Source organism: Thamnophis sirtalis, unplaced genomic scaffold, assembly GCF_051295495.1.
Source record: "Thamnophis sirtalis isolate CommonGarterSnake01/CBP01778 unplaced genomic scaffold, rThaSir2_p1.2 scaffold_1, whole genome shotgun sequence".
NCBI lineage: Eukaryota > Metazoa > Chordata > Lepidosauria > Squamata > Natricidae > Thamnophis > Thamnophis sirtalis.
In genome coordinates this window covers 63,224,650-63,252,259 of record NW_028261381.1, presented here as the reverse complement: position 1 = coordinate 63,252,259, position 27,610 = coordinate 63,224,650, and the positions used below count along the sequence as shown (strand labels likewise).

The following is a 27,610-nucleotide window of genomic DNA, read 5'->3' as shown; positions in this document are numbered from 1 at the left end:
TGCGGGGGGGGGGAACCAACTAGATGGAAAAACATCAGCCAATTAAGTGTTTTACGAGGAGCAGGATTTAAACGCGCCCACTTTGAAGCTATGAAATTTAGCGGGAGGCTTTGGGCCAATCGCACACGTCTATTCCCCCCTTATTGGTAAGATTATTAGGTCAACAGGGAGAACAATAACTTATGCAATTAATCGCCCTACGTGTCCCTTTTGTTTACGTGGAGATTTTCACTCAGCTTGGCAGACGGGACCGGAAGCCTTCAATCCTACGCACCATGCGCGCCCTGCTTGGACAGGCGGAGAATGCAAGCGCAGCAGCGCCGTCCCTGAAGCTCTGGCCTCTCGCCGCGCAAGGCCTTCAGCCACACCCAGCCCTCTCCGGCGCCCGGCGGGCAGCGCAGGCTCCGCCTCATCGTCCCGACTCTCCTTGCGCCCTACTGCGGCCCCGCCTCCACTGGTAGGCCCAGGCTGCGCTCGCTTCGCCCCATCTCGGGCCTCTGCTCTGTCGAGAGCGGCGCACTCCGCTGCCTCCGATGGGGAAAAAATCGAGGGCGGCGCCGGCGGGACGCCGTCCGATCCTGCAGCTCTCGCCGCCGGGGCCTCGTGGAGGACGGGAAGAAGCGGCGCCGGGGGACGGGGACTCGGCGTCAGAAGCGGGTGAGGGCGTCGTCGGAGTCGTCGGCTGCCACCGCGCAGTGCGGCCTACAGGCTTTGGGGGAGGCGGGGAGAGCGCTTCACCGGCCGCCCTTAATGAAAGGAGTTGGGGGTTAGGGCTTCCCCCGGCCTTTTCTTTTTGTATGTGAGCGCAGAGCTGCGTCCTGCCTTTTGCCGCGTGTGTTAACGCTTGCCCGTCAGACGACAACAATGGGCGCCTCGCTCGCTTTTTTGCCGAGGAGCTTCAGGAAGTCCAAGGAAGGCGTTTTCCGCCTTCCTTAGCTTAGCCTACCTACCCTGGCGGCTGGCTTTGCGGGTGGGAAACGTCCTTTGGGGAGAAGGTAACTTCTTCCAGGCTTTCCAGTAAGGCTGTCAAACTTCTGAACAAGACAAGGACACCTCCCCGAGGGGATGATGTGGAAATAATGTGCCGCCTGGAGATGGTAGATGCCCTTGGAGTGATACTGTAAGATTTAAGATTTAATTTATTTGTATGCCGCCCTTCTCCGGGAGGCGGCGAACAACTCCAAAGGGGAAAGGGGAATTACCGACTCAGGGCGGCGAACAACTCCAAAGGGGAAAGGGGAATTACCGGAATTACCCGTCAAATAATGATGGGGGCAGTTGATGGCGGTATCTTTCCGCAAATATGTTTTGGCGCATTATTTAAAACGTCGGGGTTGGGATTATAACTTGCTTTTCCAGGCTTTGCACTGTTGGTTCTGAGGGAAATCCTGAAGCATTTACAATTAAAGATGGGGAGGGCGATTCCAAGATACTGTGCTAAAATCATACTAAACATTATATAAGTGGATTGATTGACAGGCAGCTTCAGTCAACCAGGACTGAGCATTAAAAAATAAGGATAAAAGTAACCTCAATAATTAAAACCATGAGTTTCACTATCAAAAATATGGTTAGTCAGTCTTTTATCTTTAAGGAAAAGGCAAGTGATTGACTATTGATACCCAGTGTGAAAAGTCTATATATATTCAAGCACAGTAGATATGATCTGTAGCCAGAGTTAAAAGTATATTATTACTAGCCGTGTACATTTTTCACATTTTAGCATCTGTAGTTGAAAGAAGCCAACTGAAATAGTTGAGCAATAAAATAATATCTATTTTGCAATTTAAAAAACATTAAATCTAGATAAATTACTCTTCCTGTGATTTTTGCAGTAGCAAAATCATTGAAGACAATTATTTGGATTTGAAATGGACTTTATTTATTTCCATTGGTGGACAGAACTAAGATATATCTGAAAGTTGCTTGAAGGAAAGCAACTGAATATTTTGTTAATGTTTTTTCCTTGTTATAAATTTAAATTCCTTTTCCTGCAGTCCCCATTACTACCTTTCATACAATTCTGGAGATTTTTTGAAGTGTGTGTGTGTGTGTGTGTGTTTACCGGTATATGTTGTGTGTGTGTGTTACAAAAATGAACAGCCAGCAACTGAAAGTAGCTATGCTTGACAAGATAGCATGGAGAACCCTTGCTTATAAAGTTGCCAAGAGTCGGATATGACTGAAGGGTTATAACTATTACTATATTGTTAATAAGTTCCTTTGCTTTCATGCCTTTAATTGTTACTTTTCTTGAGAGATCTAGGCAGAAAACCTGTTTCCCTTCCTGACATCACTAATGCATGTTTTTAATTATTTTTTACAGTGAGTATATTCTTTTGAAGTGTTTATGGTTTATGTTTACTTTTTCCAGATGAATTTGAAGTAACTGAAGAGGTCCCAAAAATAGCCTCAGACCCTCCTCAGGCTAACATGCCGGTTGGTCCTGTACCAGTCAAACCAACAGGTACAATATTTCTCAATTCCATTTATAATAGTACCTAAAGCTATAGTCACACTGTTGGCATAAAACATATTTTTAAATGTTACTTATTTAACTTTTTGACTTACATTTTTTTCCATTAGAATCATACAGGTAGTCCTTGATTTATGACCACTCATTCAGCGACAATTTAAAATTATAAATGAAGAGGACTAACAACAGGTCTGCAAAATTGCAGTCTTTGCAATATCTCCACAGTCACCTGATTGTGATGACTGACTCATGATTACAACATTTCAGCCAGCTGTGATTGCCATGTGCAACTTTCCTTGCCGGTATTCCAGAAGAAAAGTCAGTAGGGAAGCTGGCAGGAAAAGTCACAAATTGCTCCCATTTATTTTTCTCCAGAGGAGTCCACTACAGAGCTCCTTGGCCACCAGTGCTCATCTGTTGCCCTCATTGGTTCACCCACACTCCCTAATGCCTGCCTGCAGCCCTTGCTAGTCTGCCTGCACTGGCCCTCACCAGCACATCCATAACTTTCACCAGACTTACCGCACTCCACGCACTTCTCCTTGTCTAGGACTCCTGTCTCTACTCACTAAACCCACACGGTAATGATAGTACGTGGGATTGCTGTCACTAAGCAATGCAAGGTTACCTGGCATTGCACTTTACAACCATGTTATTTAATGACAACAATCCCAGCAATCTAGTTGCAATCAGTCCAAACTGTAAACTGTTTTTAAACCCGTGATTTGTGTAAATCAAGTTGGATGCAGGAGGTTTACAGATTAAATATTGGAGTTATTTTTCTGAATTGATTAAAATAAAAACTATTTTGCTTTAAAATAAATGAGAAAAAGATGATTTGTAATTTGTTATATAGTAACAATTTTAAAAGATATATCTTCCATCAGATTTTTGAAACCAGAATATTAATGTTCATAGTATAATTTATCATACATATTTTATTTTTTAAAATTTGTACCAATTCCAAAGGATTCATGATACTGTACAGCAATAAAGAAAAGCATAATACCTATATCTCAATCAAAAGAAATTTTAAGCATGAAAGAAAGCAAAGATAAAACCCATGAAAAGCACCTACAGTATGTCGACTAGGAATAAAATATTTAACACTGAAAAAGTTCCCAAAATTTATTTCACACAATTTTATCACAATATCAGTTCATTATTTGGGTGACAGCAACATTATTTAAAATCCAATTCAAACCATCAACCCATAGTTTCTTTGGAAGGAGCTAAAATTTGTATCAGCGGCATTAATTCAAGAACCTGCAAAATTCTAATTTCCTGATGTGATTCTTGGCATTCCCCAATCATATCCTAAATTTGATTTTGCTGCTGTAACATATTTCATATGACTTAGATGAAAAGATTGCATTTTCACTCTTTTGACATGAGGGCAAACATAAATGAAGTCATAAACAGCATTACTCTCTACACATTATTTATATATTAGATTTATGTATAAACTTTTCTCTAGGAGTCAATGTGGTTTTACATAGGGATCTCCTTTCATTTTACTTTCACAATAATTGCCTTTTAAAGTAGTTTGGGCTGAGTGAAGATGATTGTCTCAAATCACCCAGTAAGTTTCCATGACCCAACAGTGATCTCCCCACTATTACATGAATATTAACAGCTACACTGCACTGGTATCTAAAGTCTTAATGTAATCTGCATTGTTTCAGTTTAGAATGTTGGGTAAGATCAATTGTTATTTGTAAATTAGGCTTAGATGTGCATACATTTTTACAATTAACAAAGGTTAAATAAATCATGGTTGAATGGGGGTATGGACTATTCTTTTATAGGCAAGCTATACTTTCCATTTTTTCTCTCTCTAAAAGGGAAAGAAGACTTCTTTTTAAAAACACATGGTTGGTAATATAGCATTACTTTTGCAACAGGGATAAACTTGTTTTACCCTTTTTTGGAGTCAATGATTTAAAAGTTCATTTTCACATTTTTGCTTAAGCATACAAAAACTCATGCTATGGATTTTCAGCTAATTTTTTATGATGCTATTTGGAAAAAATTACTGGTACTACAAAATTGGGTCTGGAAAGGCTGTGTGTAGTCCACACCTGGCCTGGTATGATTCATGCTTAAAAATTAAAAATATATTCGGGATTCAGGTTTGGTAGCAAAAGTGTTTGCTCTATAGTAGTAAGCACTATTAAATCTATTTTGGGTATTTTGTAGGTCAGTTATAAAATTGTTGCCGGGGAGTTTTTAATAAGTTGTCTGGCTAAATATAAGGACCTGTAAAAAAATTCAGACATTGAATTTTGGTTTGGATAATTGTTATTTGTTGCTGTCGTGGAATGCCAGATATGATAATGTTGATTTTTCTTTTAGGTGGTTTGTGTTTGCTTGGTACATATGCAGACAGTGATGAAGAGGACACTGAAATGACCGAAAAAGCAGCCCAATCTGCAGATGCAAATGGAAATAATTCAACAGACATCGATAGTACTTTGGCTAATTTTCTAGCGGTTAGTAGAAATGTTATTTTGGTTCATTAATTGCCTTAGTCCTTGACCTAGTATAAAAGATTTTTAAAAAATCACAGTAGTATTTTACAACAGACAAGAAAAGAGAGAAAGCATCTGAGGGATAATGTTTTTAGGAGCTATTCAAACGTTTTGTATAATGAAGTTTTTCTTTTCTAGATTGACATTAAATAAAAGTTCTTAAAATATGACATCTTCTACTTTTTCAAGGAAATAGATGCAATTACTGCTCCTTCCCAACCTCATGAGGCCACTGTACCAACTACGGCTCCACCGCCAACTCCTCCGCGGCCAGAACCAAAGGAGTCTGCTACCAGTCAGGTTTTGGTAACTGCAAATGGAACAGACCAAGTAGCTGCATGGCAATATGACACTCAATGCTCATTGGCAGGAGGTGAGCTCATTATAGCTAGTTTATTCATAGATGATAATATTGTGAGGATCACTTAAGCTCCTTGCACTTCCCTATGATTTAAGGCTATTAATCTGTATCCTGCACTCTTGGACTACAAAGAAGTCTTGGGCTTTATTGTGTATATTACTTGAAGACTACTATCAAGCTCCTGTCAACTCCTGTCACTTTTTCTAACAACATTATATATTCAAGTCTCCCTACTTTGCCTTGCAAGATTTAGTTACCAGTCCCCCTAATAAAAACTGCTACTCTCTATACACTTCCATCAATTTGTTTGAATCCTTTTAAAGTGTGCTCATTGCTGGACCCAATACTTGAGGTGGGATCAAATTAATTTACTTACCAAGAGTTGGTAACTGTAATTCTATTGATGCAGCTTAAAATTGCATCTACATTTTTAGCAGGTGTGTTAATATGCATATTCAGCTTGTGATCAATTATAATTTCTAGATCATTTTCAGATCTACTATTGCCAAATCAGATATCCCCTCCATCCTTTGTTTGTTACTTTGCTTTATTTTTTCCTAAAGAAGAACTTTGTATTTTTCTTTATTCAATTTCCAATCTTACTTTTCTAATTTATTATTTTGGATTTTGTTTCTGTCTTCTGGATTATTTACCCATCTCTTCATCCAAGTCAAAGATTATTCAGATATATAAAGACTGATTGAAGTCCTTTGTTCTCTTTAACTAAGAATATTTGGTGTTTTTATGAGGCTGAATGCAAAGAGTTTTACAAGATTGAGCTTTGAAACTGAAAGATTATTGAAAGCAATTTATGAATTTTGTCTTGTTTAACAATTTGGGATTTACTCAAGAGACGGGAGTGGGGGAAATAGGGAGCAAATTCAATTGCAATCCCTGTTTAATGTGCGTGTATAGAGAAATACGGAGATGCTCAATAGCATAGTCTAATTATTCATTGATTAATAAAGAAGGGCAAAGTTGCTCATTAATATTTGGTTTTTCCCACAGTGGGAGTAGAAATGGGACACTGGCAGGAAGTTTGGGATGAAAACACAGGCTGCTATTATTACTGGAACATTCAAACAAATGAAGTTACTTGGGAACTACCTCAGTATCTTGCAACGCAAGTCCAGAGCCTCCAACATTACCAACACAGGTAAAATTAAAGAACTGAACAATTTCAGAAGTTAAATTGGATTTGTTTTTTTAACCTAAACCTTTACTAAAACTGCTCTTTCATTAGTTCTGCAACAGATGCTAATGAAAGCTACCAGGTGGCTGCAGATACCAGTTCTCAGGGGAAAGGTGGAGGTGGTACTAGTAGTACCATTGCTGTTCCTGCTGCTGGTAGTATTGGACGTAGGACAATTCTTTCAAAACGTGAGCTGAGAAAGGTCAGTATCAATTTGAATGAAACATTTCCATAAACAGTGTCTGCTCTTTTATCGTTCTTTCCTCAAGATTGTATATACCTTTCTTTTTTCAAATCAAGAGTGGCTAGTTCACACTTTGGAGTACTTGATGTTGTAGAAAATCAACTTGTATAAATTAGGTTGCTAAGAGTTCGTATCTAAATATTATGTATCAGGATTCTCAAACTCTATGATGCCATCACCCTAAAATGTTAACATGAATTTCTGTGACACCCTCCCCCCCCAACAGAAAATATTTCATTGACTAAGAGTTAAGCAATAAATGAGTATAACATTTTAAATAATAGTATTTAAAGTATATCTTTACATGAAACTCTGATATAACTTTACAACCATAAAAAAATATAATTTGGGAATCTTCCCCAATCTTCTTTTTAACAGGAGGCCTGTGCTGCTTACTTCAGCATTCATTTCTGAATTCTGTTTTTAATTTTGAAGCAGCCACTTTCCTTCATTAAAATTGGGGTGGGGGGAGAAAAAGACTTCATCTTAAATCAACTTCTCTTAAACTGTTCTTTAAGTATTGCAACGTGCAAAAGATTGGTAGGCTGATTTTGGTACTTTCCAATACAGGCCTACCGAAATAATAGTCATTAACTTGATATATTCAAACATTTCAAAGAAACTGTTGGTGGAGCTGGGATTCTTAGTTTGCTTTGCATTCTACATATTTTTTTATTAAGCTGGTAAACTTCTTTATAAAGGCCTGCGGCAAACAGGCCAGATGAATGGATGCTGGGAGACAGAGGCAGATTTCCCCCCCCCCTTGTTTTCATCCCCCAAAACTAGGTGTGTCTTATAGTCCAAAAAATACGGTATATATTTATTTATTAAATTTATATGCCATCCATCTCGCTGTCCGAAGTAACTGGAGAGAGTCTAGAGAGCAGCGTTCCAGAGCTAAATGCTGCAAGTGCAGTTTATCAACTTTTGAAATACTTGATTGGCTCTTTACTGTCAAGTATTCTAGTAATTCTTAGAACTACTAATGTTCTAATCACTAATGTGATTTTTGAATGTTTTGTCTGGCATAGTTGAAGAAGTTAACATTTTGATGGAAAAAATCTCCTTAACTTTACAGGAGGTGAATGAAGGCATCCAGGCACTATCAAGCAGTGAAGAAGAGAAAAAGGGAGTGGCTGCATCTCTGCTGGCTCCTTTGCTTCCTGAGGTAGTGAAGGAGGAAGAGGAGCGCTGGAGGCGGAAGGTTATATGTAAAGAGGAGGTGGAGCCATTGATGGAAGAAGATGTGACGGCAGAACAAACAACAACCATTTCTGATCAACAGTTGGAAGGTGTTCATGATATTGGGGAAGACCCCTCTCAGGAAGACCTGTGTAGTGTGGTGCAATCAGGAGAAAGTGCAGAGGAAGAAGAAGAGCAAGACACTCTGGAACTGGAAATGGTATTGGAGAGGAAGAAGGTAGGTTATATATTATGTAGGAATTATTTTATTAAGGTTGTAGCTAACTAAGAAAAAAAGGATGTACTTGCAGATACTGCATTGAAGGAAAAGCTATAACATCTTTCCATGATTCTACAAAGGGAAATCCCATTTTGGATTAACTTGCTGTTGTGTTCTTCAGCATCTAAAAGAAATGTGTGTTAGATTTGCCTTTTAGGAGAAAACTGTTATCACTTCTATCTTTTAAGATACAGATCCTTGGCAATAAAATGCCAAAAACATATTTAGACCTGTTTCTCCAAATCAAAGATGATATGTATTTTTGTGGAGGCTATATATGTATAATATGCTTTCTTCGTTCTCCTGTGCGCTACTTGGGGAATCCAAGCATGGGTTAACTTTGTCCATTAGCCTAGAGACTGAGTTATGTAATTGTTGACCACGCCTCCTCTGACTGGGATAGTTCAATTTTTTAACTCAGTCCAGCCTTAAAGAGACGCAAAAAATATTCCTCTAGGATAATAGACAAAATTAACTCATTGGACTCGGATTCTTCATGCTACATATTTATTGTGGAACACAATTTGATTGTGGATTGTCAGAATTGGTTCGCGTTTGAATTTAAAGACCTTATGGTTCCTTGCGGCTCTAGCGGCCGAAGGAACACTCACCAGGAGGATTGCTTATCGGGCGCTTGAACGAATCTAATCAGAAGAGAGTCGGTTCGCCACTCAATCCTGATCAGTGGCTGTGATGAGAGTCGGTTCACCGCTCTAGAGTCAGCGTGGGGATGAACAACCCACTTATTACCGTCTCCCGTCCTCTCTGGTTGCCGTGGAGAGAGGCAGCATGCCATTCTCTCCAGCAGGCGCGGGCGCAATTACCATACATCGGATGGCCATTTACTAGCGTTTTGGAGCGTTGCTGCTGCCACACACTTCCGAGTCAGTAGCAACGCCATTTCGGCAGCCGGAATCTTTCACAGCGGCCATTTTTGGAGCTAGTTTGAATTTCGTGCTGAAACAGTTGCTAGTGCTGCCCATTTTGAGCTGTTAGTAGCTTCGCGCCAAAGAACAGCAGGAAGGGGCGGAGTTTTCCTTTTGCGCTCAAACTGTGGTGGAGTACAGAGAGAGTCATTGTGCTGCAGAGGTCGGTTCACCGCCATTCTTTTAGCACTATATTGCATCATCGCTCTAATGGAGTCAGCTCGCCACCTTGATCAGCGGTTTGCCCTGTTTTTTGACATGAGCTTGAACCTTTCAACTCTCTCCCGTTCCTTTCATACCTTACTATGGCCGATCATTCTATTACCGGAGGCAGCGATAGAACTTCCAGCTCTTTCCCGCTGCACCCTGAGGCAGCTGGGCCCAGCACCAGGGTGGGTAGGTCCACCACTAGGGCCTCTAGACATAAGGCGCGCGCACCATCAGCAGCCCCAGATAGAGATGCAAAGATAAGGCCAAGTTATCGGCCAAGGCTCCTGGGCCCACTAATAGGTCCCCTCCTACCTTGGTGGCTGAACGCCATTTTCCTGCTCCCTCACTTGCTCTAGCAGGGATCCAAGGCTGGTCCCCCGATCTTCCCACACCCCTGGGAATAGGTGCGGATAAAGGGGGTTTAGGGTCCCGATCTACCCCAGACCTTCCTGTAGTCGGACCGACCACGATTCAGGCATCCCTGTGCTCAGAGCCCACTGCCACTTTCACGCCCACGGCTGCAGGCCTCAGGCCCCAGGAGAGGCCCGACTTTAACTTGCCCCCAGAACTTCACAACATGATTTCTGCGGTCATTTCCCAGGGGGTGAATGCAGAATTGCAGCACAGGGCCCAGCGCCCTGTCCCTGTCAGTCTTGCTAGGGGTCTATTTCCCAGACTGATCCTCCCTCATCACCACTCTCAGCTTACAGCGAAGGTTCTATTCTGGGTGAGGAGGCGGATGTTGCTGCCCTGGAGTTGTCGGATGATGACTGTCTGGTGCAAGACACACTGGCCTGTTCCAGCCTGCCTTATTTAAATCACTTTTGTATAAAGCTAAGGCAACTACCAAAATGGGAGGCACCACCACTCAAGCTAGTACTACTGTGGGCCTTGATTTCACAGACCGATTTTTTGCGGAACAAGACATCATACCCTTCCCGAAGCTGTTTCTGGATGTTGTTCAGAAACTGGTCCCAACCAACTGCTGTTCCCCCACCTAGTAATGGTGACAGGAAGCTCTACACTTCCACACCTGAATTGGATGAGCTCCTTCAGTCCCCTACTGTGGATCCCCCTGTAGCGGCTTTGACTTCCCCGACCTTTATTCCTTCTGAAATTTCGGAGGGTCTTAAAGCCAAGGATCGTAAGTCCGAACTGGTCATCTGCAAAACACACCAGGCGGCTGCCTAGGTGTTATGGGCGGCCACAGCAGCATCGTTCCTTAATAGGACTTAGTTAGTTTGGTTACAGCAGCTGCAGGCTAGGCTTTCCCCCGATGACCTCCGCCTACACCAGGATGTAAATAAACTGGTGGCAGCGCTGGAATTTTCCTCAGATGCTACACTCAACGTGGCCAAGTTTGCGTCTCGTGCTGTAGCGTCTAACGTAGCATCCTGCCGCCTTCTCTGGCTTCACCATTGGCAAGCAGACTTATGCTCCAAATGGCGCCTAGCTTCCACCCCTTTCAAGGGCGGCCCTCTCTTTGGGGCCGCATAGGATCCTATTTTGATTGAAACTAGGGATAACCGTAAAGTGCTTCCTTTGACGACCAGGCGTGAGGACAGGAGACACCAACCATATAATAGAAGGCAGTCCTTTCGGGCCGGGGACTCTGGGTACAACGCTGCCCCATGTGTTCCTCACTACACCAGGTCATTCACCCAGCAACAGGACAAGGCTCAGGACTGCTTCGATGCCAGAGATAGGAGTCACCAACAGGGTCAGCAACAACAGACCCGGCGGCCATTTCGTGGCACCAATAACCGGTCCTTTCGTAGGTACCGGTGACTCACATGAGGTGCAGCCTCTTGGTGGGCGCCTAACATCTTTCGCCTTCCAATGGGTAGAAACCACCTCGGATGTGTGGGCGCTTCAGACCATGAGGCTGGGCTTCACTCTGGAATTTCTCGCTATTCCCCCGAGGCGTTTCATCAGGTGTCCTGTGCCAAAATGCCAGGCAAAAAGACGCCCCATGGACTCAGAAATCTAACATCTCATTTCCATCAACGCTAAGGAAGGGTGTTCTGACCCCCCCGCCCCCCTGGCCTGCGAATCACCCAGAGACAGTCTTGGCTGTTTGCCACTCTTTAATCATGGAGTTATCGATTCCTTTGGTTGAAGGCCCAGACAAGACTCACCTGTAAGAATAGTTGGCAGCAACCCAAAATCCAACAGGCACAGATACAAGACAGGCAGAGTTTTCCAATACTGTTTCAAACGGTTGTGTCCTGCAAATGACCCCTCCCAACTTCTCCACTTATATACTCTCTTGGGAGGGGCCAAGCCACAACCACCTGGGCTTAATTATCGTCTCTGAGTTTGCCTCTGGAGCTGCTGCTTCCGTTTCTCCGCCCTTCTTAATCTTGTGTCAGGGACAAATTGCCTTGAATCTTCCCCACTGCTCCATGCCTCAGGCACCTCCTGGATTCTCCATATCTTCCCTGGCAGACTCATATGGTTCCTCGCTATCCAAGCCCATCAGCAGCTCAACCGGATCCTGCTGGGCCATAATAGAAGGGGTACCTCAGGGACAAGAAAGGCTAGGCTTTTACTCTATCGTCTTCTTAGTCCCCAAAAGCTTGGGAGGATGACGAGCCAGCCTAGACTTTAAATCTCTGTCTGAAATACCAGAGGTCCAAAATGCAATCATTCAAAAGCATCCTAGCCTGCATTCGACAGGGCGATCTACTGACCTCTGTAGATATCAAGGAGGCATATCTCTATGTGCTGATACACCCATCACATCGAAGGTTCTTGCGATTCCAGTTTGCGGGGTGCCATTTTCAATACTGGGTCCTCCCATTCGGCCTTCCACGAACCTTCACGAAGTTGTTGTTGGTGATAGCGGTATCCCTTCGGTCAATTCCTGTAAGGGTCAGCTGTAATTTAGACGACATCTTGATACTGTAGTCTTCCCCAGATCAGGCAAGGCGGGATTTGCAGACCACGATCAACGCCTTGCAACATCACGGCTTTGTTTTGAACTTTCCAAAGTCACTTGCACCCGACCACGTCCCTCCTCCATATCGGGACCATCATCGACTCCGAACAGTGCATGGTGTCACTTTCCCAGGAGAGACGCCGAAGCCTTCAGACCCTGGTGAGTCAGGTGCAAATGCAGCAACCTCTTCTCCTCGCGGTCCTCTCCCAACTTCTGGGGAAGATGATCTCATGTTTAGACATTGTCCTGTGGTCGAAGTTTCACGCATGACCTCTCCAGTGGTTTCTACTCCCATTTCAGAGGGCTCACACCAGCCACTCACAAACCAAGGTCTGGTTGCCTCCCAAGATGTTGTGATCGCTCTGCTGATGGACATCCTCCAAGATCCTCAAAAGGAGTCTCTTCAAGGAGCCGGACCGCATTGTAGTAATAACAGACGTGAGTCTATTTGGATGGGGAGCCCATGCCTTGGACCGAGTGACGCAGGGTCGCTGGAGCATCCAGGAGTTGCGGAACAGCATCAACTGGCTAGAGCTTTGAGCAATCCGCCTAGCCCTCCACGACTTTCAAGACCTGGTGACAGCCAACCACGTGTTGGTTCTCATGGACAATGTTGCTTCCAAGGCGCATGTCAACTGCCAGGGAGGCAAAAAGTCTCAGGTCTTGATGCTGGAAGCAGAACGTCTTCACCACTGGGCAGAGACTCACCTGTTATCACTTTGGGCAGAGCACATATCGGGCACAGCCAATGTATAGGCGGATTGGTTGAGCAGGACCACAGTAGACCAGACGGAGTGGCAACTCCATCCGACTCTATTTCAGGAACTATCTCGCCACTTTGGCCGTCCCCAAGTGGATCTTTTTGCTCAACCACACAATACACACCTGTCGAGATTCTTCACCTGGTTCTACGTACCGGAAGCAGAAGGCACCGACGCCCTTTGTAGACCCTGGCCAGAGGGTCTTCTATACGCCTTCCTGCCTCTCCCACTTGTGCCGCTAGTCAGCCAGAAGATTCTGTTGGAACAGGTGGAAGTCCTCCTGGTCGCACCAATGTGGCCCAGACGCTCATGGTACGCCGACCTTGTCCATCTTTCAATATCCCGACCGTGGAGAATTCCAGACAACCAGATAACTCTTTCCCAAGGGGCTCTCATCCATCCGAACCCCCAGCTACTACAATTAGCCATGTGGCATGTGAGTGGGCTATCCTAATTCGTAAGCACGTCATCACCACAATCCAGGCCGCTCGGCGTCCGTCCATGACGCAGATTTATGAGGCTACCTGGCAGGCCTTCTGCAGGTGGTGCCGGTCAGTCTCTGTGGACCCGATTACGGCATCCATTTCACAGGTACTAGACTTCTTACAATCGGGCATGGACAAAGGGCTAAAGCCCAGCACTCTCCAACGGCAAATTGCAGCATTGTCGACTGTGATTGGAGGTGGCCAGGGCTGCTCCCTCGCTCACCATCTGAGGGTCCGGTCCTTCCTGAAGGGCACATCCAACCTCAAACCGCCGGTGGTCCATCGTTATCCTACATGGGATTTACCGCTAATGCTTAGAGCTCTCACAGCTGAGCCTTTCGAGCCCATTCGTACCATCAGTCTCAGATTGTTGACCCTCAAAACCGTTTTCTTAGTAGTGATTACATCCGCTAGAAGGGTCTCAGAGCTGGAAGTACTATCAGTATGTGAGGATCTCTGTATATTCCATTCAAACAGAGTCATCCTATGATTGGATCTGGCATTCCTGCCAAAAATTAAATCTTTGTTTCACAGGGCACAAGAACTTATTCTTCCATACTTTTGGCCTCAACTGTCACACCCTCAGCAACGAAGGTGGCACCACCTCGACGTTCGCAGGGCGCTCTTGTCGCTATGTGAAACGCACGGCGTCATTCAGGAGATTGGAGGCTTTTCGTTTTTCGTGTCTTTCCAGCCAGCATCCATGGGACAGAAGGTGTCCTCAAACACCATTGGGTGCTGGTTGAAAGCGTGCATTGCCCTCGCATATGAATCCCAATCCCGACCTGCACCCAGGCTCATCACTCTCCACCAGGAGTGCGGCCACCACGGCAGCCTGGACAACGCAGGCTTCGGCGGAGGACATATGTAGGGTGGCGACCTGGTCATCACCGTCGCCCTTCATCCGACATTATAAAGTGGACATGTATGCCTCAGTAGAGGCGTCCTTTGGGCGGCATGTCTTACAGAGGGCTGTATCCACGGCCCCTGACCAGCCTACATCCCGTCCTTGAAACTCATTGCTTTGCCATGTCCCATGCTTGGATTCCCCAAGCAGCGCACAGGAGAACGACCGTTGACTTACCTGAACGGTCCTGCTATGTGCGCTGCAAGGGGAATCCAAACTCGGCTTCGGCTGGTCTGGACATTGGCATTGACTTCACCCTCACACGGATGCAATGTTTCTACTTATCTACTTACCTTCTTGTATGCTGATTCATTTGCTTCTCTTGGATCGGCTGAGCCTTCATACAAAACTGATCTATCCCAGTCAGAGGAGGCGTGGTCAACAATTGTATAACTCAGTCTCTAGGCTAATGGACAAAGTTAACCCATACTTAGATTCCCCTCGCAGCGCACATAGAAGGACCGTTCAGGTAAGTCAACAGTCGTTCTATTGAGAATTTGTGTACTACATTATTACAGAGTTATTATCCATAGTGTTTAATTATTTTAGAATTCAACTTGACATTTTTTATATTTTCTGTTCTATAGAAAATCAAATGCCTGGTTGAAAAAAAATATTATACTGATCAAATTCACTGTCTGTGGGGCGGGGGAAGTAATTATAGATTTACAAACAAGTAGTGGATATGGCCAATTAGACAACAGTTGACACAAAAAGTAAAGTGAGGCTTAGAGAAAAAGGTCTTAAAAGTAATGAGGAAAATGATTATATAATAGTGTTATACACATACAGTCTTTCATTATTTAAGGCAGATAGGAGCAATGAATGAATGAATGCATTCTCCAATACTGAAATAATGTTTCATTTTTATAGGCAGAATTGCGAGCTTTGGAAGAAGGTGATGGGAGTGTTTCAGGCTCCAGTCCACTTTCTGATGCAAGTCAATCAGATCTAACACGGCGGTTGTTACCAAAGCAAGGGAAATGGAAGCTATTTGGAGTTGCTAGTCCTGAATCTACAAGCCGAGGGTCTAGCAAGACAGGCCAAGATAGTCCTGAGCCTGGAGAAACTGGTAGGATTCTTTTCAGATCTTTGATTAATCTTAGTTGCTTATATCTTTCTGTCTACTGTTGCCAAATTATTCTGAAAGAAAGATGTTTAAGGAAAGATGGGGAATTCTTAAATTGGGCAGAAGAAATGCTTGGGGAAGGATAACAGCAGTAAGAATCTTTCCAAAAGATATAGGAATATCCAGCAGAGAAATGGCAGAGCCTCTCAACTCTTTCTCTTAACTCAGTGGTTCCCAACCTTTTTTTGGCATTGCCCCACCTAAACATCTCTCAAATCCTGATGCCCCCTCCGTGAAATATATTTCTTACTTTACTCAGAAAGTGAACTCTACTCACACAGAGGAAGCCTAAAAGGCCATTAACTTGGTTTAAACAAGATTCAAATTGCCCCCATTAAATATCAAGTTGCCCTCCTGTGGGGCATGGGCCCAACGTTGGAAACCATTGTCTTAACTCTTTTTCCCAAGGAAATCTGTTTAAAGGGGCCCAAGTACAGTCAAGACAGCTAATAACCTCAAGGGAACTTGCAAATGTTATTTTTGTGTGTATGTGATTTTTGAGGAATCATGGAGAACAGGCTACCAACGTTCCAGATGAGTAGAAAATATTTTGTACATACATTAAAAAAAAGGAGGGGAAGCATAGTTATTTACATGGTACCAGGCAAACTCTGGGACAGATTACTGAAATATATAGTTTGTAAACATTTATTAAAACATGTATAGCTTGGCAAGAGCTAACTTTGGTACTAATTTCCTTTCCCCAACAAGTTAGTTGACCAAGGGAATGCAATGGACAGAGTCTTGACTTCAGCAAAAGATTTGACAAATTCTCCCAGGAGATTCTGGTAGAGAAAATAACAAAATATGGGCAGGATTATACTACTTTTAGATGGATATACAGATAGTTGAACAGTAATATCCCATGAGCATGTATCAAGCTGGACTCCATTCTAGGTCCTGTGCTCTTCAGGATTAAATAAGCAATCATCACATTTGCAGACAACACAAGGTTGAGGGAATAACAGTCACCTTGGAGAATACAGTCAAGATTTTGATAGGCTGGAATAATAAGCAAATGTCAACAAGCTTCAAGGAAACTAAATGTTGTAGTTGTTTTCAAATATCAAAAGAGTTGTTTGTGAACCAGGATTTAGTCATTTTAGAAGAGAGGACAAGAAAGAACTGGTTTAAATTACAAGGAAGTAATTTGCATTTTTTGGTTCTGTGAGCCTTACATTCTGTGACTGTAGAGAATGAAAGTAGAGTGTAATATATATAGTCACTACTCTTGTTTTCTGTTCAGCTGTGAAGGAAGAACCAGAAACGGCTGATGACAACTTGGGCCATGGACCAGACGTGGAAGAATTTCAAGACAAAGTGAAAACACAAGGGGTTTTCAAGGTAGAAGATGAAGAGCAGGACTTAAAGGTGTGTGAGTTAAAAAAGGCTTTATAGTCAGAAGAGAATCATGTATTTAGGTATATCATTTGCAAATCTTGTTTTCCTGACACACAATGATCATTCATTTTCATATAATTAAGAGTGATATGACCTGAAACGATACAAGTATGATCATTTACAAGCTCAAATTTAAACACAGAATGAATAGCCCTAGTGTTTGTAGTGCAGTCTAGCTTATAGACTGAACTTTTTTCTGTCTTTTTGTGTTTGCATGTGAATTTGTCCTTAAGTCATTGTTTGTACTTAATGTAGTGTAGGTTATTTTATCATAGAATACCTCTGAACCTTTTTAAGTTTTAATTATTTTTAAATGCTTCTAGTAATACTTCTAGACATATTCTGTGCTGAATCCAAAAAAGTTATAGAATTTAAAAACAAATAGCATTTGATATGTAAAGGTATAATGCAAGTTCTAACAAGAAGTAGGCAGTCTTACTAATAACAGAAAGTATTTATTAGTAATGAGAAGCATACTGACTTATCTTTTTATGTAAGCATTTTAGCTTTTATGACTGTCAGTACTGAATAATGAAATAACAGCATTTTTGTGCAAAGTAGGTAAAAAAGTCTGCATTGGACATAATGATTACTGATTTATACATATTTAAAATTAGATAAGATCTTAAATTATCCCATCAGGATAAAATAAAAGTACATGGGCAATAAGATTCAGGACAATACATTTTTGAAAATATTTAGCTAAGATTGATTGGCTCAACTCTGGTCCTCATTAGTCACAAATTTTTTCAGCTGAGATTTACTATTCAGATCATGGATCTTTGTACAGTTCAGAGTCAGCATTGCAATAGTCTTTTATGGTATGACTAACAAACCAAAACTTGACCTCTTGCTTGCTTTACTTTTGGCAGTTTCAGATTGGAGAGCTGGCCAATATGTTGATAAGCAAGCTGGAGTTCTTGGGCATCAGTAGACAGTCGATCTCTAACTTCCACATGCTACTGTTGCAGACTGAGGTAACCAGGGTTTACCTTTTATTAAAAAGAAACAATGGAATATAGGAAGCCATATACATGAAAGGATTGGGTTGTGACAAGAATTTAGGAAGTTCAAGTCCCATGGCATGAATAGCAGTCTCTATTTCTTTTCCCTTGTCCCTGCCTCCCACCAGCTTCTGGCTTTATTTAAGACAATATTTTATTTGCAGACATAATGGATGTTATGTAATCTTTATAATTAATTACAAGCTTTATCTTTACTGCTGCTTCCTATTCTAAGGGTTTAGCACTGTATAAAATTCTAGAGTTAAGTAGAATATGGCATGCATGTGGGCAGTTGTCTGCAAATTTTTCATTATTCTGTGTTTTTATCTCTCTTTGACAGACTCGAATTGCAGATTGGCGGGAAGGTGCTCTCCAAGGAAATTACCTCAAACGCAAATTACAAGATGCAGCTGAACAGCTAAAACAATATGAAATAAACGCCGCCCCTAAAGGCTGGTCCTGCCACTGGGACAGGTACGCACTCTTCTCCCCTTTTCACCTTTCACCTTTGACATCTCAGACATGATTTGTGATCATCACCACCTACCGACCTGCCGTCATCTGTCTGGAGACTGAGAGCAGCTGCACTTAGCGGTGCTGAGCGGGCAGAGAGCCTCTGGCACATACAGATTTTGAGCCAGCCACAAAAATTGGAGAAATATAAAGTCTATGTTAAGTGTATTGAAATGGATTTGATTCCGCGATTGGACAGAGCTGGTGTTTACTCTCGAATGTAAATGCGCTAAGGAGGGCGGGCTTGGGGGGTCGCGCATGCGAGAGCTCTGTGCACATTGCAGGATCTCAGGAACTACGCTCCCAAGTAACGTCTGTGTCCTTATGGAAAGCTCACTGCCTGAGGATCTCAACGAAGAACAAGATAACTATCTCCTGCCAGCAGGTCAGACCAAACTATTTCTTCTTATTTTTGGCTTTCTTGATTATTTTTGTTTATTTGAAATCTTTGCTCTTTTGTTTTTCAGCTCCCAGATCCTCTCCCTCTCAGTAGCCATTCACTATGTCTGACACCAAGAGTATCATACATGTGACTGCAGCAGTCCATGGGAGCAGCCATCTTTCATAAATTGGGCTGTTTCTCTTTTGCTATTCTGGAAGGAAATGAATCCTGAGACTACCTTTAAAGTCTATTTCCTCACACAGCCTTTAATTTCTTATCAGCCGCAAGCGAGTTGTTTCGCTCGCCCCCTACTCTTGGAGCAAGGGGGTCAGGGCTGTGATCACAGAGCCAGCACCACAAACAGTTTGGAGCAAGCTCACCTTGCCAATTCTTCCTCAAAGCTGTTTGTTGCCTTTGTGAACAGCAGTCCTTTTATAAGAGGTTCTTCCTGTGAAAGTATTCCACTATCGCAGGATAGGACCACATTTTTGTGTCAGTGTGGGGGGTGAAGAGAGTAAAGCTTTGTTTTCTTTCTTGTGATTTAGGGATCATAGACGCTATTTCTATGTTAACGAGCAATCAGGCGAATCCCAGTGGGAGTTCCCAGATGGGGAGGAGGAGGAGGAAGGACAAATCCTAGAGAATAAAGCAGAAGCTCTTCCCAAACAAGCATTGAAGGAGAAAACTGAGTCTGGTGAGGAATCTACTGATAATGCTACAGGTACACACTTGGGTGTTTTGCTAAAAGAAAACTAATGGGGGGGAGGGACATTTTTAAAAGGGATTGACCATATTTAACACAGAAGAGTAGTTGCTTAAGGACAAGTGTGCCTAAGTATCCACCTGTAAACTGAAATGAGAGAGTGTTATCTATATAATATATATTTTTGTATATAAATGAGGATATTCTTTTCATCATTGTATGCTGTTCATGCATCATAGATATATGTTCTGACCCCCTCCTCCGTCCAGTAACGAAAGCCGAGATAAGCTTAAATGGAATCTCGGGACCAGAATCTCGGTGGCTGAAAGCCAATCAAACAAACAGATAAGGACCTTGGCAGCAAGTCCGACAAACCTTGGCAGCAACTCAGACAAACCTTGGCAGCAATCCAGCCTGCCAAGTTAGTTTCTCTTTAGTCAAAGCGTTGACTTCTGCAAGAAGGGCATGGCACAAGCAGTCTTTTTTATAGTGTGGAGAGGAGCCTAATGACCACCAGCTGAGCGTAATTACCTCCTGTAATTGCATAATTGTTCCTGACACCGAGTAGCTCTTCGATGGCGTGCATCCAGGAACAACTCACTGCTGGCTTCTGGATCACTTTCCCTTGTCTCCTCCCCACTGGTCCAAAGCTCAGGCGCCACCTGGTGGCCAACCAGTCTCTCTGCGCCCTGCGTCCTCCACATCCTCCAGGGCCGACTCATAGGGCCCCTTGCTGTTGGAGTGTGGTGGCAGCTCCAACGGCACCTGCTGGAATTTATGACGCTATCATTTGGGAGATAAGCAAAGCATGAATTAGCAACTAAGCCAAAAAGAGAACAGACAGAACAACTGGATGCCAAAATAAGAGAATTAGAACAAATGCATAAAACTCCAAAACACATAAGCCAAAAGAAAAACTGCTGATGAAAGAATTACAGCAATTAAGTTCATTGGAAATGGGAAAACTACAAAAGAAGAATTTCAAGCATGTGAATAAATTAGGGAAATTTGTATCAGGTTAGAAAAAAGATCAGCAAAATTTTTTGCTGCAGACATCAGAAATTATAGAAAGAATTAGTAGGTTTTTCCAAGGGATTATATTCAGCAATTAACATTGAAGTTGCTATGAATAAATACATTGAATACTCTGTCCTTAAGAAATTTAATGGCCAACATAGACAAATATTAAGTAAGCCTATAGCTATCCAAGAAATAAAAGCAGCAATTTATTTTTTATTTATTTCAGTTTTACCCCACCTTTATTATTTTATAAATAACTCAAGGTGGCATAACTTAGGAAAGAATCAGATCCAGATGGGGTAATAGCTCAGTATTATGAAAAACTCCAAGGAATTGTTGCAACCACTGACAAACACAATGAATGATTTTTTTAAAAGTGGTACCACAAATATGAGAAGTAACATATTGCACATAACTTGGATTTACAAAGACAATGACATGGAGAAACTACAGTAATACAAACCAATCTTTCTGTTGAATATAGATGTTAAATGTTAGAATACTAGTGAATGTATTTGAGATATTATACATAAGGACAATAGGTTTATAATCAATTTAAGTAGAATACATCAGCAATAAATATGAATCAGTTGCCAAATATCTGAATTTTGATCTCCTGAGCATCAGGATGCAGCAGTGGTTGTAACTTTGAAATATAGTCATAACTCTCTTCATTGCCATTGTAATGAACAATCACTAAATGAACTGTTGTAAGGTGAGTATGTCAGTCAGAAAACAACAAAGAAGTTACAAATTAAATATTTATGATGTTTTAGTCATCCTTCTCTTTTTTTAATGGCATCTTTAACAAAATAGTGGAAACTGGCAGAGACTCAGAAGGTCTTTAAAATTCTTTTTCTAATTGTCAAAAATAGCTTAATGTATTTTGTCTTTCTGGTTAATTTTTCATCAACGATATATGGTGCATTAACTAGAGAACTTTAGTAACTTGTTTGTTCACTTATCAATATTTTATCTCAGCATAAACTATTTTTCATTTTCTCTTTCTTTAAAAAATAATTAAAGAAAAAGAAGTAGGTTTGCCTTTGACAAAAAAGCCCCATATAATGATAGAAGCAATAAAATGTCCAAGCAAACTACCATATTTTTCAAAGTATAAGATGCACCTTTTTTCCTTAAAAAAGAGACTGAAAATCTGGGTGCATCTTATACACTGAATACATAATTTTTGCTTCCCTAAACCCCACCCCTTCACTAAAGTGGCCGTGCAGAGCCTTTAGGAGGCTTATAGAGTGCTCCTGGGGGCTGAGGAGGGCAGAAATGAGCAAAAAATAGGCCATTTTTTGCTCAATTTTGCCCAGTCCCCAGGAGCACTCTATAACCCTCCTAAATGCTATGCATGCCCTTTTTTGACAAAAAATGGGGCTGTTTTTACAAAAAATGGGCCATTTTTGGGAGCTCTGCAGAATGCAAAAACTTTTTTTTAAATGTGCTCTTCAAAATCTTGGTCTTATATGCCTATGCATCTTATATTTTGAAAAATACGGTAGTTAAAACTTTTTTATATATGACTTTTTTCTTTCAGGTACTGTTTCTAAAGAATCTCTTTCTAGTCAAGCTGGAGCTACTTCTCTGGTGCCTCTCAGTCCATTTTGGACTGTTCTTCAGCCCTCTGTCCCAGTACTACAACCCCCTTTACCTTTAGAAATGCCACCACCCCCACCACCCCCACCAGAATCACCCCCTCCCCCTCCCCCACCTCCCCCACCTCCTGGAGAAGATGGAGAAATTCAGGAAGTAGAAATGGAAGATGAGGGAGATGAAGAGCCACCAGCACCAGGAACAGAGGAAGATGCTGTTCTAAAACCTCTCCTTCGACCAGCTGTTGCCAACAGCCAGGTGAATTAATAGTCCTTGGAGTATTAATTGTATCTGTTCTCCACTGTGAAACCAATTTGACCTCTGTTGTTTGTAATGTATAGTCTTCCCAAAGCCATATCAGGAAGTAAACACAATTTTCATCACCTATGTATGCAAAATGAATTATGTAAATTATGTTTCTGTATTGGGCAAGAATTTTCAATCGGTATATACTTTGTTGTGAAAAAAAATTTTTTTTACAAGAAATGATATGAAAGTTGGAGGAAGAGCTTGGGTTATGCTATTCAGGACTTAGGGTATCATTTGTGTGTAAGGAAATGAACTCAAATTTAAATTTTGTTTTCAGTTGAGTGCATTTATTTATTTGTTTATTTTTTATCTCACCCATTATTAAAAACAATTCTAAAGTAGGTTGTTTAAAATTAATTTACAAAATGTTAAAACAATTTAAATGTTTTAATAAGAGTGACAAAAATTTGTCCCCTCTATATTTAAAATAAATAAAACAGTTAAAAAAATAGTAGTACAGAGCATAAATGGTATCTGTAACAAATCACTGGTACAAGTAACACTCTCAAGGGATATTTCCACTAAAACTTAATTGATGAGCAAGTACAAAACAGGTATGGAACAGTTGTTCCCTAAAATATCTATATATTACCGTATTTTTCGGAGTATAAGAGGCACCTCCCCCCCCCCCGGGTGAAAATCTGGGTGTATCTTATACAAAGAATACAGCATTTTTGGCCTTCCGAAACCCCACCCCCTTTGCAAAAAATGGCCACACATAGCCTTTAGGAGACTTCTAGAGTGCTTCTGGAGGCTGGGGAGGGAAAAAATGAGCGAAAAACAGTCTGTTTTTTGCTCATTTTTGCCCCCACCCCCGCAGAAGCACTCTAAGCCTTTTAAAGATTATGCATGCCGTTTTTTTGACAAAAAACAGGCCCATTTTTGCTTGCTCCCCCCCCCACAAAAAAAAGGCCACAGGAGCATTCTACAAACCACCTAAAGGCTATGCATGCCCTTTTTTTTTTTTTTTTTTTTACAAAAAATGGGCCCGTTTTCAGGAGGTCTGCAGAGTGCAAAACCTTTTTTTTTAATTTGCCTCTTCAAAATCTTGGTGTGTCTTATACCCCAGTGCGTCTTATGCACTGAAAAATATGGCAACTCATGATATTTTTTATGTTAATATAAGTATCTTAAACGCAGCAGAATAGCAAATTGGCAGCAGTTACAATGCCTTCAGAACTATAGTTAGCAATTGAGCTTTGGTATTTTGTTCTGGTTAGGATAGTCCTGTAGACAATAGTACAGTAATCCAGTCATAATACAGACATTTCTGTTTGTCTGTAGAGATTCTCAATCATCCAGCCCACTGTTGTCTCAAAGGTGCTTTTTCAAAAGGCAGCTGGACTATATTTATGTTTGTAGTAGTTGAAAGTGTCATGGTGATATTGTTGCAGGTAGTAGTAGCTGTTTTTCACAATTGTATTAAACAGTATACAGGAATGATGGTAATTGCTTGTTAAAGGTTTGTATGATTCACAAGCCTCAAACTGACTTCCTTCTGTCTGCTTATAGACCAACTCTGAGACCAGCACATCCACAACTTCCGCTAAACCTTTAAAAAGAAAAGCTTCTGAAATGAATGCTGGACAGGTGCAACGAGCAGCAACTATTGGAAGTTGTCCAGTGCTTTATGGCCAGTCAGTAGTAGGTGGAAGTAAGTTTCATTCCTTAGGTGCTGTTTTAGTTTGATAACTGTGGGGGAGATGTTAGGACATTTCTCATTCTTTATGCTATTGTGTATTCAGGCCAACAAGGGGTGAGTTTACAATCAAGTTACCTTGGAGTACCACAGCCAGCTCTCGTAGGCTATTCAGACTGCAGTGCCTCAGGGGGACTTCCTGCCAGTACGACACAGTCAGTTCCTTCACCAGGAGCTCCACCTGCCACTGCAGAACATCTGCCACTGCCACCACCACCACCACCACCACCACCTCCTCCTCCTCCTCAGTCACCACCTCCACATGTTCCAAAGTCATTACCTCTGGATAAATCAAAAAAGCTTAGAAGAGGTAGCAAGGTTAGTGCTTGAATTTTCTGTCATTGAATGTATCAAAATGGAATGAGTTGCATGTAAATAGAAATGGATGTTATTTTACTAAGCTGATCTGATTACTTGTTCATTGAGTAGCATTTCATACAGGTAACTTTGTTGTTTGTTTTAGGATATTGGTTTATAGAAATGTACTGAAAAAATAGTGTCTTGGCATGAGAGTTAACATCCTGGGGAAGGGTCTGATCTCAGTCATCTTGGAGATACTAGCCTGATTCTCAGAATTTTTGAACTCTAATATATTTGGATTTGAAAGAAAAAAACATTTTCTTTTTTGTGTCTGTGAATCAGCAATATAGAATTAATTAGCTGGCTATTGGGTAATTTATTGTTTATTTTGACTGGATCAATTTTCCCTTTTTGATATCAAAGGTAAATAGGCTGTGTTATCCAATATTTAAAATGTTCCACCACTTTTCCTCTTGATCCTTGTCCAGAATGGCTTGTAACTTTTAGCAGAAAGTTATTAAAAATATCTTCGTCATGAACATAACATGACCTTCTGAAGTCATGATGACTCTTTGTTTATAGGGGGCATCATCAGCCTTTTCTGAAGAGACTATCATTGCCACTCTTGGACATAAGCCGGTGTCCTGGCTGAGGTGACAGATAGCTCTTCATTATGGGCTATCCTTGAGGAAGTTAATTATCTTGTTCCAGTCCCTCCCAAACAGGAGGTCTCATCATTTCATTTCAACATCTCCCTGTTCTGGGGAAATTGAATAGAGACACAATACACACCTATCCTGAATGCATTATACAGGCTACAATTTATTTATAGATGAGAAATCAAGGGCTGATTATTTTCTTAAAAGCCGGATGTGCAGAAAACAATCTTTCGTTATTTTGGTTATCAGTATTTTCATGATACAAATTTTCCAAAGCAGATTAGAATTAGGCAACATCTAAGAGGAAATAAATAGTTTTGATGTTTGTGAATATTTTGTTACAGAGGAAAAAAACCAAGACAAAGATGCCATCTCTGGTAAAGAAGTGGCAGAGTATTCAACGGGAATTGGATGAGGAGGAAAACTCCAGCTCTAGTGATGACGATCGGGAAGTGATGTCACAGAAACGAATAGAAGAATGGAAACAGCAGCAATTAATCAGGCATGTAGAAACTTGCATGATGCATCTGCCATCTAACTGCATGCACCTAAAATATTGTGATTCAGTTCAATTTTTCCTAATTTGAGGGCAGCATCTGTTTTTTCATGTGGTATTATCAACAAAAATGGAGGATTGGTTTGTGTTTAAATTGCTTTTCAACATAACTCTGGTATTTAACAAGACAATATGTACTGTATGCAAGAAATGTTCATTACTTAGAATATGTTTTTTATAAATTGGTGCACATTTAGAAAAATGTTCTTCTGATTTTAGATCTTATATTATGTAGTTTCTTTTTCTTTTATTGTAATGTTCCTTTCTATTCTTTTTTACAGTGGTATGGCAGAAAGAAATGCCAATTTTGAGGCTTTGCCTGAAGACTGGAGAGCTCGACTCAAGAGGCGGAAAGCCACTTCAAACACATGAGCTTTTTTTAACCATACCTGTACAGTTAGAACCTTTTACTGTTGGATCTGTTGTAACTTTGAAGATACTTATTTCAGTTCAATTACCTGAGAGAGAATTTTGTTGGACTTGGGAATCTTTTGGAGATATACTTTGGCAAATAGGTCTGTGAAATGATGGTTAGGCTTGATACTTTTATGTTAAGCAGCTCCCATTTCAGACAGCTGACATACCATTCTGTCCAGTTCCCTGGTGGAATGGATAACAATAACTGATTGGTGCACTTTGGCTGGTTCCATTTCTTACTCCACATTTTTACTCTTGCTTTCTCAAGTACTGTAATGTGTCTAGCTGTAATTTGCCACTTAGATCAAACATAGCATTTCAGGATTTGAATCCCTTGTTTCATTCCTGGTTTTGCCAACACTTTGGGTTTGGCAAAATTATTTGGTTTTCTCCCCTGGGCATTTTCATTAATTGTATTAAAAATAATCTTCCCTTTCTATTTTTGCTGCTCTAACATCCTACTAGTTTCACTGGTGTGGCTAAAGCAAGATGGAAAATCTCTTATATGTAGCTGCCATATTGAGCACTCTTTGAATTGAAGGCGGCTCCCATGCTTTTACTGTTGGATATTCAGGGTAGGAGCCAAGTGACTCATCTGTATAAAAAGCTGCTGGCTTGCTATTCTGTTGCTGGCCAAGCAATAACTGAGTGGCCTGCATAGTCCCGGATCAGATGCAATACAGACCCCTCTCATAAAGACCTGCATTTGTATGCTACTTTGTGTTTAAGCCCTATTTAATTGGCTGCCAGTCGATAGATATCTGCTAGAGGAGTGGGGAAAAAATTCTCAGTATTTAATTCTTAAGTCCATGTCATTGAATTCCAGCAGAAATTTTGTGTTTAAAGCCAGGCTGGATATTTATTCAACCTATGAATGTCTGAGTTAATTTGAGTTTGCTTTTTAAAAATCTAAATCAAGTGATAATGATTTTCTGTAAAATGAAAGAAAGGACGGTTTATGGTTGGATGCCATTTGTATTTCTCCAGTTTATGGCTATGTAAATTTGTACATACACATTAATAAAATCTTTTTTTATACTTCAGAACTGTTTTATGCTAGCTTGAGCCTATTGTCAATAAAAATGATAGTTACCTAGCAAGTATACCTTATATGAAAACTCTGCAAAATTACCTTTCTGCAAATATGCGTACCTCAAGACAACAATGGATAGTATATATATATATCAGCATAGATAGATCTTTCACTAATTTTCAGATCTGAAATAAATAGCACCACTGAACACGTAAGTGTTTTGTGAAAAGTTGGAACAAATAACTTCCCTGATTTGTGAAATATAAAATAACCAGGATACAGTTCTTTTTGCTTTTGTGGTTTAGAAAAAAATGTATATATGTGCACTGCATATGGGCTGTGTCTAAAATTATATGGCGGGATGAATGTGAAATCATTGATTCCAGA

The 27,610-nt window shown here is 41.2% G+C and overlaps 1 protein-coding gene across 3 annotated transcripts; it reads left to right on the top strand.

The window, feature by feature from the left end:
• Window positions 1–443: 443 nt before the first annotated feature.
• FNBP4 (formin binding protein 4) lies at window positions 444–27,228 on the top strand. 3 transcript variants are annotated; one of them, XM_087713596.1, is made up of 17 exons: window positions 444–657; window positions 2,375–2,467; window positions 4,832–4,968; window positions 5,197–5,380; window positions 6,377–6,524; window positions 6,612–6,762; window positions 7,883–8,224; window positions 15,370–15,568; window positions 16,872–16,996; window positions 17,899–18,003; window positions 18,371–18,504; window positions 19,471–19,619; window positions 22,195–22,508; window positions 24,072–24,213; window positions 24,305–24,576; window positions 25,562–25,719; window positions 26,055–27,228. In XM_087713596.1, the coding sequence occupies exons 1-17, from the start codon at window positions 534–536 to the stop codon at window positions 26,143–26,145; spliced, it is 2,868 nt and encodes a 955-aa protein (XP_087569722.1). In that variant the 5' UTR covers window positions 444–533; the 3' UTR covers window positions 26,146–27,228. The 3 variants fall into 3 exon arrangements, with proteins under 3 accessions (XP_087569722.1, XP_013912283.2, XP_087569726.1); XM_014056808.2 differs by having other exon boundaries at window positions 19,471–19,646; XM_087713600.1 differs by lacking the exon at window positions 17,899–18,003 and having other exon boundaries at window positions 19,471–19,646.
• The last annotated feature ends 382 nt before the right edge of the window (window positions 27,229–27,610 follow it).